This window comes from Coregonus clupeaformis, chromosome 25 (genome assembly GCF_020615455.1).
Source record: "Coregonus clupeaformis isolate EN_2021a chromosome 25, ASM2061545v1, whole genome shotgun sequence".
Classification (NCBI taxonomy): Eukaryota; Metazoa; Chordata; class Actinopteri; order Salmoniformes; family Salmonidae; genus Coregonus; species Coregonus clupeaformis.
The window spans coordinates 10,185,823-10,201,053 of NC_059216.1; the positions used below are offsets into that span (position 1 = coordinate 10,185,823).

General features: G+C 46.7%; 1 protein-coding gene across 2 annotated transcripts in view; it reads right to left on the reverse strand.

The window, feature by feature from the left end:
* The window catches only part of LOC121539243 (cysteine-rich motor neuron 1 protein-like), a 51,278-nt gene extending 39,245 nt beyond the window's left edge, over positions 1-12,033 (reverse strand). For both annotated transcript variants that reach the window (XM_045207497.1, XM_041847587.2), the window contains exons 1-3: positions 11,280-12,033; positions 6,398-6,559; positions 6,008-6,181 (exon numbers count right to left, since the gene is read on the reverse strand). In XM_045207497.1, the coding sequence (XP_045063432.1) occupies positions 6,008-6,181; positions 6,398-6,559; positions 11,280-11,568 (625 nt within the window). In that variant the 5' untranslated portion in view covers positions 11,569-12,033. The remainder of the gene's footprint in view (positions 1-6,007; positions 6,182-6,397; positions 6,560-11,279) is intronic.
* Between the last annotated feature and the right edge of the window lie 3,198 nt (positions 12,034-15,231).

Sequence of the window (15,231 nt, forward strand, 5' to 3'; positions counted from 1 at the left end):
TTAGATCTGTGGCTGTTACGGAGGACTCGGAGAGAGAGTGTGGAAGGGTAGAATAAAGCAGTGTATGATTGATGACAGTGGAGAAAATTGGTAATTACGTTTCTAATTAATGTCTTCCCTTGGGCCTTTAGGAAAGGAAATGCCATGAAGCTAATAAATAACAAATTGCCTCATAAGAGAGAGAAATGTAATGGCTATGATTGCGTATGAGAAGAATACTTTACAATCTTTGCATGCATTATGGTTTTGGTGGAAAGAGAATAAAATGGAATGAAATTGCGTAACAAGGCTTGTTTGTTGATGTCCTTCCCAGACTTTTGGCGGTTCCCCGGTGCAACACGACTCTAGCAGAGGATGTGTCTCATCCCTGACATTTGAGGGCCTGTAAGAGGATCCCTGAGGCTTTTCCTACCAGATGGGAAACTGAAATGACAAACTGAGGGGCTGGAGCCCAGGTTCTGACTGTTGCTCCACAGACAGACAGTTCAACTTCACATACAGCGATGATCCATTAGTATTTTCAGTAGTCAAACCCTCAAGGGTTGAACACATCAGTCCGACCCAATGCTCGCCCGGCATGTTAATCTTCCAGTTAAGCAGCCGTTTGAAGTTTGCCTGAGCCATAAAAGTTAGGTTGTGACTTGAGCAGGAGAGTCATATTTGGGGGGATATCTGACAGATGAAATTGAGGATGAAGGAAGTGTTGGATTTTTTCTTCCCTGAATAAATAGTGCAGGGGAATGAGGTATCTGTACTGTACTGTTTGCTCTAGGAACCTGTGAACAGTGGGGGCAGGCACAAAGCTCGCATTGATCAACTTTGTTCCTGAATAGTGTCATAGAGAAGGGGGAAACTTCCCCTGAATTAGGGCGAGCAACAACCCTTTTAACGGTTTTTGGCCTAATTCCTGCATTTGAGTTAAATAAACTTCAGTTACAGGCTGATTTCAGTGGTTTTATATCTAATAGCAGTAACACAGACCGTGCCGCTGTCCAACAGAGTGATTTGCGTATTATGTTTATTTTATTTTATGTGGCCATGAATAAAATGTTGTGCAATGTTTGCATTGAATAAGACTTTCTGTGTGCCCCAGTCAAAGAAAACAGATCGCTTATTCACTTCTAACAATGGGTGGACTGGAGTACGCTGGGAAAACCAGCTGGCAGACACTATATTGTCATTCAAATGAATGATATTGTAGCCATTTATGAATATAATAGGCAGACACAAAGCATGGAAACAGTATGGTAAACTCAGTGGAGTATGGATTTCAGCACATTCTGTTTGTGCTCTGTCTAGAAGCACCAATTGGGTAATTAGCTAGTCAGTGGTCACAAGAGCAATCTCTGTATTACAATGGTGGCTATTCTCCAGCTTAAGCAAACAAAAACACAAAGACCTATTTTGGCATGCTTGATAAATTCAGTCTGTTGAATGGTCAAAACGTTCTCTTGTTGTGGTGGTGAGATAGTATAGAAAACCTAGCAACCCCCTAGGAAAGCCTTAACACACACACACACACACACACACACACACACACACACGCACACACACGCACACACGCACACACGCACACACACGCACACATACGCACACACACGTACACACAACCTGAATTCGGGCATGAGGTAGGGTTCAGAAATTGGTTTATTACCACAGAATGGGCTATTGTAAACAATGCATATTTCTGGCATCTCCGAGAAGCCCATTCAAGAAAGAAAAACACCTCTATGTAAATTAGCTTTTTTCTACACAGAGCACAAGCAGCACAGTATTCATCTGACTGAAGCAGCTCTGGTAGGCAGAGGAGCCAGTGTTGACAGCCTGAGTTTACTCATGGAACAAGCGCACAATGTGAGTTCTGTTCAGTGACTGACTTTGGAAGCAAGTCAGCAGAGAACAAAGCTGTCTTAGTACAGCTGCACTCCATGGGCTTCTTGTCCATCCTCAGGTTTTATACAGTTTGTCCGCAAAGGGACACATCAGGCTCATCTCTCACGTAAGCTGTGGAGATCTGGGCGCTTGCCCACTGGCGGTTGAGGCTAAAAACATCTGTATTATTCTCTATTTTAAAGAACTAAGTCTGGGAGGTGGTTCAAGGCAAAAGGCACAGGGTCATAGGAGAGAGAAACATAGACATCTGAACATCGCACTCTGGTTAGAGCAGTGTGTCAGGAGAGAGAGCAGCAGTAGCCCACCGTCCACACACACACACACACACAGAGACTTCACAGCTCCTCGCGCTCTCACACTCAGGCTAAATATTTGAGGATGAAAAACGTATTCCTGGTGTCCTAGGCAGCAGAGCTGCGGGTCGAGTGTTCTCTGCTCAGAGTAGTTCAACACATCCTTCCTCGTATTGTCAGATCACCAATGAGATTGGGCCAGGGAGAGTGAAAGAGAGAGGCTTTTATCATGCTGAACGGGCTGAACAATGTTGCAGAGTATACTTTTCTATGGACAATTGTCTACTACAGAGCTGGCACAAAATGCATGGGAGTGAAAGGATGGCACAAGTATGGTCCAAGTTGTATGAAATAGGAACAAATGGGCCATGAGGGGACCTTCAAACAGAGTTAACGGTCTCTGGATCGGCCTTAGAGGACACCGAACATAAAAACATGATTTGGGCTGTACACATAAAAGTCAGTCCAGGGGAGTACGGGGCTACACTCTGCAGCTGCCCAGGTTGGGGTAGTTGAGGCAGTTGAGTTACATAACATTGTTGGCCATCTGCTCATGTTTTCTCACAGACAACCAGGAAAAGCAGAGGCTGGTCTCCTGGCTAGAGCTGGAGAGCTGGGACAGGGGCTGGAGGGCAGGGATGGATCTGAGGCTGGAGGCAGGGGCTGGGGCTTGGGTTGGGGCAGGGCTTGAGGGCTGGAGCAGGGCCTCGAGGGTTGAGGCTGGGGCTTGGGCAAAGTTGTGGTGCCTGGTAAGCAGAGCTATCAGCTGGGTGACTGGGAGCAGTGAGAGGACAACAGGCTGAGACAGCGATCCCACCTCGCCTAGCGGGAAGCTCTTTGTCTGAGCCAACAGATAAACTGTGTTTTGTTTCCCCTCTGAAATCACTGCCAAGAGACAAACACACACACATATACACACACACACACACACACACACACTCTGGGACATGAGCAGGCTCGCTGGGCATAACAGAGGGCATAGCCTCTGCAGACGACACACAAACACAGAGACGTCTAGCACCCCTGCCAGCTACTGGCGGTCTGGACTGGCAAGTTATAGCGATGCCACATAGAGGCTGCAGCCAAGTAGAACTAATGATGCTTTCAGGGGAAGGAGACAGGCTGGACGGAGTGTGGTACTACTGTTGGGCCAACTCTGTGGTGGCGAGGTCCGTTTGTACCATGGCATCATGGTGGGCACGGCTCCCGTGTCTGACCCACCTCAACTTCCTCCCTTGTAATGGTCTTTTAAAAGTATACGCTTATACTAAACTTGAATAATGCCCCATTTCACCCTTCTGAGGTTAGCCATGAGGACCAGTCACATGGTTGGGAGTTTAAAGTACATTGATGTAATGTGATATTCAATAGCCGTGTAAAACAACCCACAGGCTTAAATCTGCCTTCTGTTTTCCCAGAGCCGCTCTCCACAGGGCCATTACAACATCAGGTCATATCAGCAACATCAATCAAAGTATTACAGAACAAGGTCCTCTTCTGAAGGCCACAAGGGGAAACTCCTTGTACACAGCAGCTCAAAGATGTATCATTAATCAAAGCCATAAATGTACACACAGGACCGGAGAACTAAATACAGGCCCCAGACCATTTCCTGCACTTGACACAAATAACTTGTCAAAATGGCTTCCCCTAGCTGGCTCCCTGGCCTGGCCTCTTCCTCCTTTTCCACTAATGTGATCAATCCTCAGAGATTCAGTCTAATAGTTCCTCATCAGCAACACAGGGTACCTGTGTTATTGTCACCTCACAGCACCCATCATGACATTGACCGCTGTTTGAAGTCCAACGACGTGCGTCACCATACTTAAATACATATCTAGAGAGCCTTTAGCAATACTAAGAGATGGCTGTTGTTGATCAAGAGCTACAGACGGTGAAGCTGCAAATGAGGTTTGTGCCCCAAGTCTTCGAACAAACAGTAAACAGGAACACAAGCCAGGACGGTCGGCTGGCCTCAGAAGGCTACTCTACTCTCTGAGTCAGAGCGAGCATTAAGAGCCAGTCCCAAACCACTACCATGTGTGAATATACAAGCCCCAAGCAGAGGCAGAGGATGCTATGTTCAAATGGATGGCTGAAAAAGTGCTTCAAGTACTGGCAACAAGGTCTGCTTTCATCTTCAACTGCATGTGAAGATTGGAATCGCTGTAACTCTCATGCAGCGAAACCAGAGCTTACAGTATGTGTAGACATCACACACTAAGGGACACATTGACCCAGAGCTAAATCACTACTTGATCAGATGGGTAGCTCCATGACCTCTCATGAGCACTGCACTCAGGGTTACTCATCATAACGGAAGCACTGATGACAAACAGCAAGATCTCCGCCAAGCCAGTCAGGCAAAACAAGTTAATTATCACTGCCCTGAACACACACACACACACCCCTTACTTAATGCAGGGCCGTCTGAAGTGTGTGTGTGTGTGTGTGTGTGTAGTAGTAGTTAGAACCCACAAGCTGCTAAAAAATGTTGTTTACTGTTTTCAGTGTTGTGATTTCACGCTGTTGTCCTCTCTTGGCTGCTCTTGACGACGGGAAGTTGAAAAATGCTCTGTAACAACCCTGTTTGTTGGTAGATCTTGTTTGTAGATCATATAATTTAAGATTACACATTTTGTGGTCCTCTCTAGCTCAGTTGGTAGAGCATGGCTCTTGTAATGCCAGGATAGTGGGTTAGATTCCCGGGACCACTCATACGTAAAACATTTATGCACGCATGACTGTAAGTCGCTTTGAATAAAAGTGTCTGCTAAATGGCATATAATATAATACTCTCAGACATTACATTATCAGGAATTATATACATTCCCCAACTGAACTATCAAAGAAAAAAAGGAATGAAAGCACAAACAAAGCTAAAACAAACGTCTTAGTTGTGGACCGAGTCACTTGTCTTGAATTGGACCTCCTAAGCTCAACAAATGTGCTCCAGTCCTCAGTAAACTGACATGAGTCTAGCTTTCTGGCACAACATGGCTACGCAGTATTATGAAGCAGATGATGAGATCTTCCCACTAACACAGCGAGAGAGAGTCTCTGAGTTCACTCAAGGGCACTTTCTCAGTGAGACCAATGTTCTTCATACATACAGAGAGCTGCCAGTTGGTTTTATGCATCTCTCACACAGTTCTGTCAAAGGGGCGAAATAGAACCCACCTCAATAACAATTCTCACTTAGAAGTGCCAGTCAGAGTGGCAGCTACAGTACATGGGTACTTACCCTTGGCCTCTCTACATTTAAACAAGCAGCTCATAATAGTCACTCTGGTTCCTGAGCTCTGTGGAGTTCCATCTTCCTCCTCACTCCATGCTTTAACCCTGGACACAGGCTGAGAATTCAGCCAACACACTATACTGTTACACTTTACAGCCTGAACACTGTGTACATAGATTTCTAACACCTCATATGTCCACAGTATATTCTCCTCCTTATAATATAACCTCTCTCTGCTACTCTGTCTCTCAGTGTTGACATGGGAAAGACTTTGGAATAGACTGACTGGTTGTATACTACATCTCTGTGATTTTTCACAGGTTATGCTGACTCGCCGTACTGTATGGGTCTAGGTTGAAGATAGAGAATGTTAAACAATGTAATCATTCCATGCAGAAGTGTTTGAAAATAAACAAATTCATTGGACCAGCGCCGGACTGGAAGTGAATGTTAGCAGTACAGAAAGTTTGCATCTACATTTTGTATATCACTGTATCAACCACTGTATCAGCCCCCTTTGTGCAACATGACTTGAGCAGTTGTTGGTTAGTTTTAGGTTAATTTTAGGTTAGTTCTAGGTTACCTGCGGCCTCCTGGCACTGGCTGCGGTTGATGTAGGAGGAGTGATAGTGGCAGCTCTGGGACTCACACACACAGCCCTGTGCTGTCAGGTTGCACCCAGAGAACATGCAGGCTGGGTTGGAGGGGCCCACAAACTTCTCCCTGTGACTCTCCTGGTGCTCATGTCTACGGCCCTCTAAAAGAAAGAGAAGGGGTACAGGACATAGTCAGTCATCAGGAGTCACTGACAATGGCACCACACAGATCCATGCTGGGGCACTCTCAGACAAAGCCTGAGCATGACATGTTACTGGCGTTAGTCACCAGCGTACAACATCTGGTATGGATTAGCATTAGCATGTTCAATGGATTGCATTCTTATGCTCCTGACGGCTAGCTGTGGGAAACTCACCTGTCTTGCTGGCCCTCATGCAGGATTCCATGTCAGGGTAGCTGAAGGAGCCCAGGCAGGAGTGACGGGCATCACACACACACATGGCCCCGGCCCTGTCACATCCTGTCTGCAGGGGACAGCGCTCATCCTCCAACCCAGCCTCTGGACTGTCAGGCAGAACTGTGGAGAGGAGGAGCCGAGATATTAGAGGAGAAGAGAGGAGAGGGGAGGGGGTGAAGAGGAGGGGAGAGGAGAAGAGAAGCATCATCAAAGCGATCCAGAGCAGTGTGGTGTGGCCTGGGCTGCATCAGACATCCCTGTTCTGTTCCTGCCATGCATTGCCTTGCTACTGCTGTTGAGCTGATGTGTTTGCCCCATGCCCAGCCAACCATCCCTACCCCTACCTCTGAGATACTGTAGCTAGCTCCTCCAGGCTGAGCTCAACACAAACAAACACATCTAATGACAATGGGGAGGGTGGAGGATGGAGGGGAGACAGGGGCCCTCTCACCATCAGAAGACCCACCACGTCAGCTGCCATGGTGAGCCCCCCTCTCTGCTCCTCAGGGACCCCACAGGGTGGCCGTGTTCATGCCTGATGCATTGCCTGCCACAGAGTAAACAGGCTCAAACAGAAAACCCCACAATACAGCGCTCCTCTCCCTTCAACGGCTTGGCTCCCAGGCCTCAATCAACAATGTAGAGACTTGATTACTGCTTATCAAAATACTCTGGCTTCTCTCACAGACACATTTAGAAGTATGAGTAGTAGTGTGCTCATCAGAATGTATTACAGGAGCTGGGCTAATTAAACTGGTAAAAAGACTATAGAGTGGTAATCAGTGAGTAAAGGTGTACTTATTCTTCTTTCCTCTCAGAAAGGGAGGCCTTGCTTTCATACTCTGCTAGGGGCCGGGAGAGAATGGTGATTAAATATGATTGTGTATGAATGGACATCTTGGCTGGCTGTGAAGAAAATACTTAAGAAAATGTACATGTTGTTAATTTATTAATACGAAACAAAGGGAAAGCAGGGATGAACTTCTATTATCTTACAGCACATTCAGATATTCCTTTCAGAAGTGGTACTTGAGAAGTGCTCTGTATGTAGCCTATAATGGTCACCTAGACAAACCCACGTCTCTCTCTGATGTGCTAATTCTGGAGACTCTAAAAGTGATTATTTCCAGAGTTGAAAGAGAGAGAGGTGAATATTGGGTGGCAGACAGTCATGGTCCCTATGAGTTAAACCAGCCAAGACATTGGGGAGAGTAGAGGGGGAGGGAGGGAGGAAGAGGTACCCACCCATATTAAACTTGTGTTTGGCCTTGAAATGTTACCTTCTGGAAAACTCCTCCCAGGAATCATGGGTAGGCCGGCCGGCTGGTGGAGAGAGAGGACAGGCAGGCTTTTCAAACAGAGCTCCCCTGCCTCGCAAAAACTCTCCCTCTTTTTTCCTGTTACCTTAAAATGATCCCCACCTCCACATTTGTTCCATCTCTGGGCCTTCCTGTGCCTGGGAGGGTATTTTTACATGGCAGTCATTGAAGGTGGGTGTCTGAGTGTGTCTGTGGGTTGCTAAACGGGGCCTCCAGGACTAGGAGACAGGAGGTAGACAAAGCTAAATGAGAGGTTAGGGGGGGTGGACCTCTAATTACTGTAGCTAATGATTAGGTTGACCCCCCGGTTGTGATATGACCCCACTCAGCTGGCCCTGCTCTGACTCTGGCCAGGGCTTGGATCACAGCTGGATCTCTGGGGAAGTCCTCTCAGCCATGGAGACTGCTTTGTTGGCATCCAGAGCTGCAATGGGAAAGTTGACCTCTGAGGCCCTTTGGCTGATAGCGAGCTCAAAAGGAAGTCTTTGAAACATTAGATAATGCTGGAGGAAGAGGGAAGTGGACAGCATGTGAAGGAGTAGTGGACTGGACAGGACGCAGTGTCCAGTCTTTGCGCTTGAGGACAGACATTCTGTGAGGTGGTTTTTTAAGTGCTCTGGAGAGGGAAGAGGGGGCACTAACACAGTGAGACAGACAAAACAAAAACACCCTAGGCCAAGCATCAATATCACTCAAGTGGTGAAAACCCTTTGGGGATTAATAATAATAATATGCCATTTAGCAGACGCTTTTATCCAAAGCGACTTACAGTCATGCGTACATTCATTTTTTGTGTATGGGTGGTCCCGGGGATCGAACCCACTACCTTGGCGTTACAAGCGCCATGCTCTACCAGCTGAGCTACAGAGGACCATTAAATCAGTTACGTGTTTGGATTCACAGGCAACTTTCCCTAATCACAGCTGTCATTACAATACACAACCACTTTAACTGACTGCACTTGATGTACAGTATGCACATAGCATAAAAGTCCTCATAAGCTTACACTTGCTGGATATTTAGCATTCTGTTCAATATCATGTGTATCAGCTATTTTCTCACTGACTGTACACGTTTGTCTACTACAGACGTCACCTGAAGAGTTGGTCTACTTTCTTCAACCTCCATCACCCTCCCATAGTGTGCGAATTACGGGGTGGACGCAGAACCCCCGAATCAGACATGAGCTTGGGGTTTACAGTTGTATTTGCGTCCTGTATTTCAGCCCCTTTCAGGTGTCCCAACTTTTCTTTTTACAAAAAAAGGTCAATTTGTCAGCAAGACACATAAATTAATTCAGGCTACAATAGTATAGGCCTACTGACAATTTGCACTCTGCCCTTCCATATTGACCACCCAGAACAACAAGACTCAGAGCAGAGGAGCAGAGAGAGAAGCAGGGGTCAGAGACTGGAAACATTTACCCCCTACTCCTGATTGCGACCCTAATCACTTTAAGACCCTACCCCCGGCTTGGGAGGGAAATCCCGGATCAGCCTGGCCCTCGTGGCCTCTGCAAACACACAGGGAGGTGTTGATTTACCCTCACCCAGCCAACCCCACTGGGGGGCCGCTCTGCATGCACTGGGGCCCGCAGCCACGAGACCAGAGGCACGACTCAATCATGGAAGCCATTAACTTTTACATTTGACATTTTAGTCATTTAGCAGATGCTCTTATCCCGAGCAACTTAAAATTAGTGCATTCATCATTTAGACCCATTCAAAGCTGTTAGTTTGACAGAGGCGGTAGCTATGGGTGTGGAGGGGGATTAAGGCCTGCCAGCACAACCTGTAAACAAAGCCCAATCAGGGACACTATCTCCTGGGACACCCTGGGGCTGGAGACCCAGGACCACCAGACCCTACCGAGTGATGATGGAGGGCAGGATCATGTAAATCCGGCCCCAACGTGGGACTGCTTTTCCTCACCTCTGGTAATGTCAGTCCCATGCAATCGCTTTGTTTCAGTCTGGACAGAGTCCAGGTGAGGGACTGGCTGGTGCATGATGTGATCCTGACCATTCCCCATGCCCAGCTCTCTCAAAGGGCAACTCCTGTTCTGATTTACCAACTGTGTGAAAAGCTAATCTTGGCTATCCTTTCAGAATGCTACATATGCACGCGCGCGCGCGCGCGCACACACACAAACACACAATGGTCATGGATGGGTACCCTTGAAGCCCTAAAAGAGATTTAGAGAGCCATCCTCTGGAGTATAATGTTCCTGGGAGTCAGGGATATCATGTGTATAACAGCTTAATAGACTGTTAGTATAGGACTGGTATAGGACATGGGTCTGATAGGAGGGAAGGCAGGGACACCACAGTGTGATTCATGGTAAGGTCATTCAGATAAATCTGCCAATGTAAACCTGCTGGTGAGACTTTTGCAATTTTGCCTTGACCCCAAGGGAGCCCTCAGAGGCACATCACAAGCCCATTGATTGTGCAACCACATCACAGCAAAACACTTTCTACAAGGACAGCTAATCTGTTTCAGGATCAAATTAGTCAAGTGTACACGCACAGTAACACTCAACACATTTTTTTAAATCATACAAATGAAAATAGTCATTTTTGTCTTATCTTAATTCAATAACTTTTTAGAGATGTCAAATTGGGCCCTAGCAGGGAAGCCTGAACTCTAGTAATACTGACATGGAGGCATGGTGCAAAGGTTTGTTGCCAAACCTATTGTCATGCCTGCAAGAGAAGAGGGCTGGGGTTTCAAGGGGGGAAATGAACAGTCTAACATGAGGTCCTCTGTTGGTAGTCAAGAGCTACTTAAACCTGTAGACCTGCTCCAACCAGCCCACTGAACTCATAGACAATGTCCACACAGCACAGTCAATGGAATCATGAACTGGCTGGCACACTGTGGTGTACTCAAGCCAAATGAGAGTAATCACTTACTATGGAGATGAAACTTTTCTGCCCTGAGCTGAGTGTGATGTTGATGAATAATCTTGTGGCAGGAACCTCAATGTCAAAAACTCCCATTCTTCCATCAATCAATAAGAAATAATTGCCAAGTAGCCTTAGGGTAATTCCACAATAACTGAATTATGCTGAGACTCTGATTTTTCACTGTAAAATGTATGCCAAACAAAAGATATTGATTTAAAAGCTTAACAAACCATACAACTCTATGCACAATGACTACTTTGAACAATTTACACAGTAAAAAATAAATAAATAAACATTTACTCGAAAAACTGTGCCATGCAAAGTTTGGTAACAGAGTTATGGTAAAATCTCCCTCAGTTTTATTCTGTTACCAAACTTTGTATCTGCACAGTCCTTCTTGTAAATGTGGTTTTGTAAAATGTCACTGGAAATTGTTAAAAGTAGTCCTTGTGCACAGAGTTCTACGGTTTGTTAAACTTTGAAATCAATGGTTTGTGTTTGGTATACATTTGAAAGTGAAAGATCTCAGCTAATTCCGTTACCATGGAATTAACCATTACTAGCCTACTATTTAATAAAGATGATTTTGCAACTCTAGACATAGGCTACCCACCTTTACAAACTCCTATATCAGGGAGCGTTACAACTCGCGTTTGGTTGACAGCCGCGCAGGTTAGTCCCAAGGCGCAGTAGCCCAGTGCCCAGTCCTGGCCGCCGCACGGCTCCCACTCCATTCGGGTACACTGGTCGCAGCATCCGCACGGGTCCCTGGCCAGAGTCCGACCGCTCTCGCAGGCTTTCGGTGGACACGTCCGTAGATCACATGGCGTACATTTATGAGACATCAACACACGCACCATAATTGAGAAATTCAAGAACGCGACCAAACACTTGCTGAACATATTTCAAAGATGATGATGACCCCAAGATCGGTAGCCTATGTTAAAAATGTAGGCCTAAGCAAACTCTTTCCTTCTGTCAAGTAAATCGCCACATTAAATCCGCGAGGTCCGTTAGATGTAATTCCAGAAGTTACAAAGTTGCCTTTAAAAGGGAATGAGCCTGCGCTGTCAGTGCCTTTACAGCAGATTGGGCAGCATACTGCCCAGTTGAGAATATGCTACCTCGGAAAAGTGCACGGAAAAATGCATGGATGCTCCTGGTTTGGTCTCTCCGGTAGGCTGGCTACCTTTTACTATCAATGGGCTATCCTCAGGAAAAAAGGATTCAATGCCTACTGTAGGTAGGTGCACTTTCAGTGTTGTTTCAAGTAAAATAATAGCCTACTACTCTCAAGCCGCGTCCTACGACAACCACGGAGTGTGAGTCTTCTGCGTTTGGAGAGGAGTGAGGATTCCCTAACACCAAAACACTGGGATGCAATCTGAGACCCAAATTGACATTACAGGCATAGAAATTAGCGGCACCCCCTCCTCTTGACTGACATGTACGCCCAGCCTGGTGTACACCATCCAATCACAAGTAGCGAACGGAGGGAGGATTTGAATTTAGATATCCTCTAATCGTTCGGCCCCTCTCATTTTGTTTCGCAATAGGCGGCGTATTCTCCATAACATTGACATTCCGTTGAACGAAATGTTCTTTCCACTTTTACTTTTCATTTATACTTTTTATTTTAATGACAAATGAATAGTTGTAAAAATGTGTCACATTTTCATTTAAGAAAAACATGCTATTTTCTATTTCAATTCAACTGGTGATTATGGTACATGCTTATTGTAACTGATTGTGAAATATCAAATTGATTATTACATTTGTATGCAATTCAACATATCAACTATTGTTCAATCAGTAGGCTGCACACTAGGGCATCTCAAGAAAGAAGCCTGTAACTTATCATGTAACATAGCATTCAGATGTGATCTCAGTCAAACATAAACATAACAACATGCTGGGCACATTGCTTCATTCCTCAAATATAATTTCCATAGCTGCACACTGGACATTATTCAATACAAATAATTCCAGTTAATGGCCCATGTCAAAGCATCATCTGCCTATCCAATAGCCCTTGACCACTTCAGAGAGCTGTTAAGCAAGGCTCAGCCACATCTGGAGTTTTCTCTGCCCAGGAAGACAGTGCAGAAACCCGTGGAGACCTAGAGTAGTGGTGCCAATAACCAGCGGACACCAGGGTCAGGTCTATATGAGGTAGGTCATATTGTGCCGTTCACAATACTGTTTACAAAGTACAACATCCCCTGTTAGCTGTTTAGCTCACCAGAGTTAAGACACGTATGTTGGCTATAGGCCCTAGTCATGTGCATTGTCTTGAGATGTTCACTATAACTTAGCTACCATTAAAGATAACTCCTTAAGACTGGACATTCTGTGCTTTTGAAACATGGTGGGTTTCTCTTAAAGAGTCCACTGCTGCAGCTCAGAGTGGGGTTCCTGATGGCCCCTGGAGGCCCCAGCTCCATGTCAGACATTCATGATCCTGGACTCAGTCCTACTCTCACTGAGGACAGGCAACTTTCAGACAGGGTATCCGTTTTTATTCACATTGTTACAACGGCACACCAGATATTGGGCCAGAAAAGGTCTCGTAACTTTCCTTGTAAGGAAAGCACCAAAGATGATTGAATATTTTCCAACCCGCTGTCACTCCTGGAGAGCATCTGTTTTGGGTATATGTCTCCCTGCTTATGGTCATGAACAGAAAACAGTGCTACTCACTAAAACTAAACAAGTGTTGAGAAATCTACTGGGGATTAATACTGGATTTGGCAAAGTATAAATGAGTCCTTGTGTACAGATTTGTTCATTTTTTATTTTGAATGAAAAGTTTGCTGTTACATATATTTCATACATTTTTTCATGCATAATGGAAATGGGTATGTTGGCTCAAGGGGAGATGTTCATACCATTAGCGGTTTTGTTAAAGAGGTAACATGGTTACAGCATGTCATTATGTTGTCATCAACAGTGATTTATGTATTATCATTCAGTAAACAAAGATGAAGCTATGGTTTCAGTCATGTAACTTCCTCTGTCTGGCACTCAGTTCATTAGGCTCTTGTCACGCCCTGGCTCTAGGGACTCTTTTAAGTTGAGCCAGGGTGTGTAGCGTTTATGTTTTGTGCTCGTTGTGTCTAGTCTAGTTTTTGTATATCTATGTTGGCCAGAGTGGTTCTCAATCAGAGGCAACGAGTATCAGCTGTTGCTGGTTGTCTCTGATTGGGAACCATATTTAGTCAGGTGGTTTTCCCACAGTGTTTGTGGGATCTTGTTCCGTGTTGGTTTGTGTTTTGCACCTGTGGACGTCACGTATCGATTTGTTCGTGTATCATTTAATAAATAAGTATGTTCACCTTCCACGCTGCGCCTTGGTCCTCTATATCCAACGATCGTGACAGAAGATCCCACCAATACAGGACCAAGCAGCGTGCCCAGGCAGGAGAGGAGAAGCGGCGCCAACCGGGCAGTCGTCGGACAGGCGAGGGGCACCCCCAATACATTTTTAGGGGGGGGCACATGGCAGGGACGACGGGGCCACTGGAGGCAGATAAGGGGCGAGTTGGTGGACGAGGAGAGAAGGCCACCGGGTTACGGGAGCCATTGGTGTATAGAGGGAAGGAAAATGTAGAGGCACGGCGAGAGGTACTGAAGTGTGTTGCCAGTCCGGTCCGGCCCGTTCCTGATCCCCGTGTAAGGCCAGTGGTGTGTGTTCCCAGTACGGTCCGGCCTGTTCCTGTCCATCGCGCCAAGTCTATGGTGCGCGTCGCCAGCCCGGCCCGGCCTGTTCCTGCCCCTCGCACCAAGCCTATGGTGCACGTCGCCAGCCCGGCCCGGCCCGTTCCTGCTCCCCGCACCAAACCTGTGGTGCGCATCGCCAGCCCGGCCCGGCCTGTTCCTGCTCCCCGCACCAAGCTAGTGGTGCGCGTCGCCAGCCCGGCCCGGCCTGTTCCTGCTCCCCGCACCAAGCCAATGGTGCGCGTCGCCAGCCTGGTCCGGCCTGTTCCTGCTCCCCGCACCAAACCTGTGGTGCGCATCGCCAGCCCGTGCCCGTTTCACCGGTGCCTGGTCAGGTACCGGTCAGCTGCTCAGCACCAGAGCCTGAGCAATCCGCTCCACCGAAGTCCAGTCCAGCTCCAGCCAGTGGGGCTAGACCAGACCAGGGGCACTACGGGGGGGTTAGTAGAGGGTGGTGGTCAAGCCCGGAGCCGGAACCGCCTCCGAGGAGGAATGCCCACCCAGCCCTCCCCTGTTCGGTGATGTTTAGGCGCGGTCGTAGTCCGCGCCTTTAGGAGGGGGTACTGTCACGCCCTGGCTCTAGGGACTCTTTTAAGTTGAGCCAGGGTGTGTAGAGTTTATGTTTTGTGCTCGTTGTGTCTAGTCTAGTTTTTGTATATCTATGTTTGCCAGAGTGGTTCTCAGAGGCAACGAGTATCAGCTGTTGCTGGTTGTCTCTGATTGGGAACCATATTTAGTCAGGTGGTTTTCCCACAGTGTTTGTGGGATCTTGTTCCGTGTTGGTTTGTGTTTTGCACCTGTGGACGTCACGTATCGATTTGTTGTTTTGTTCGTGTATCATTTAATAA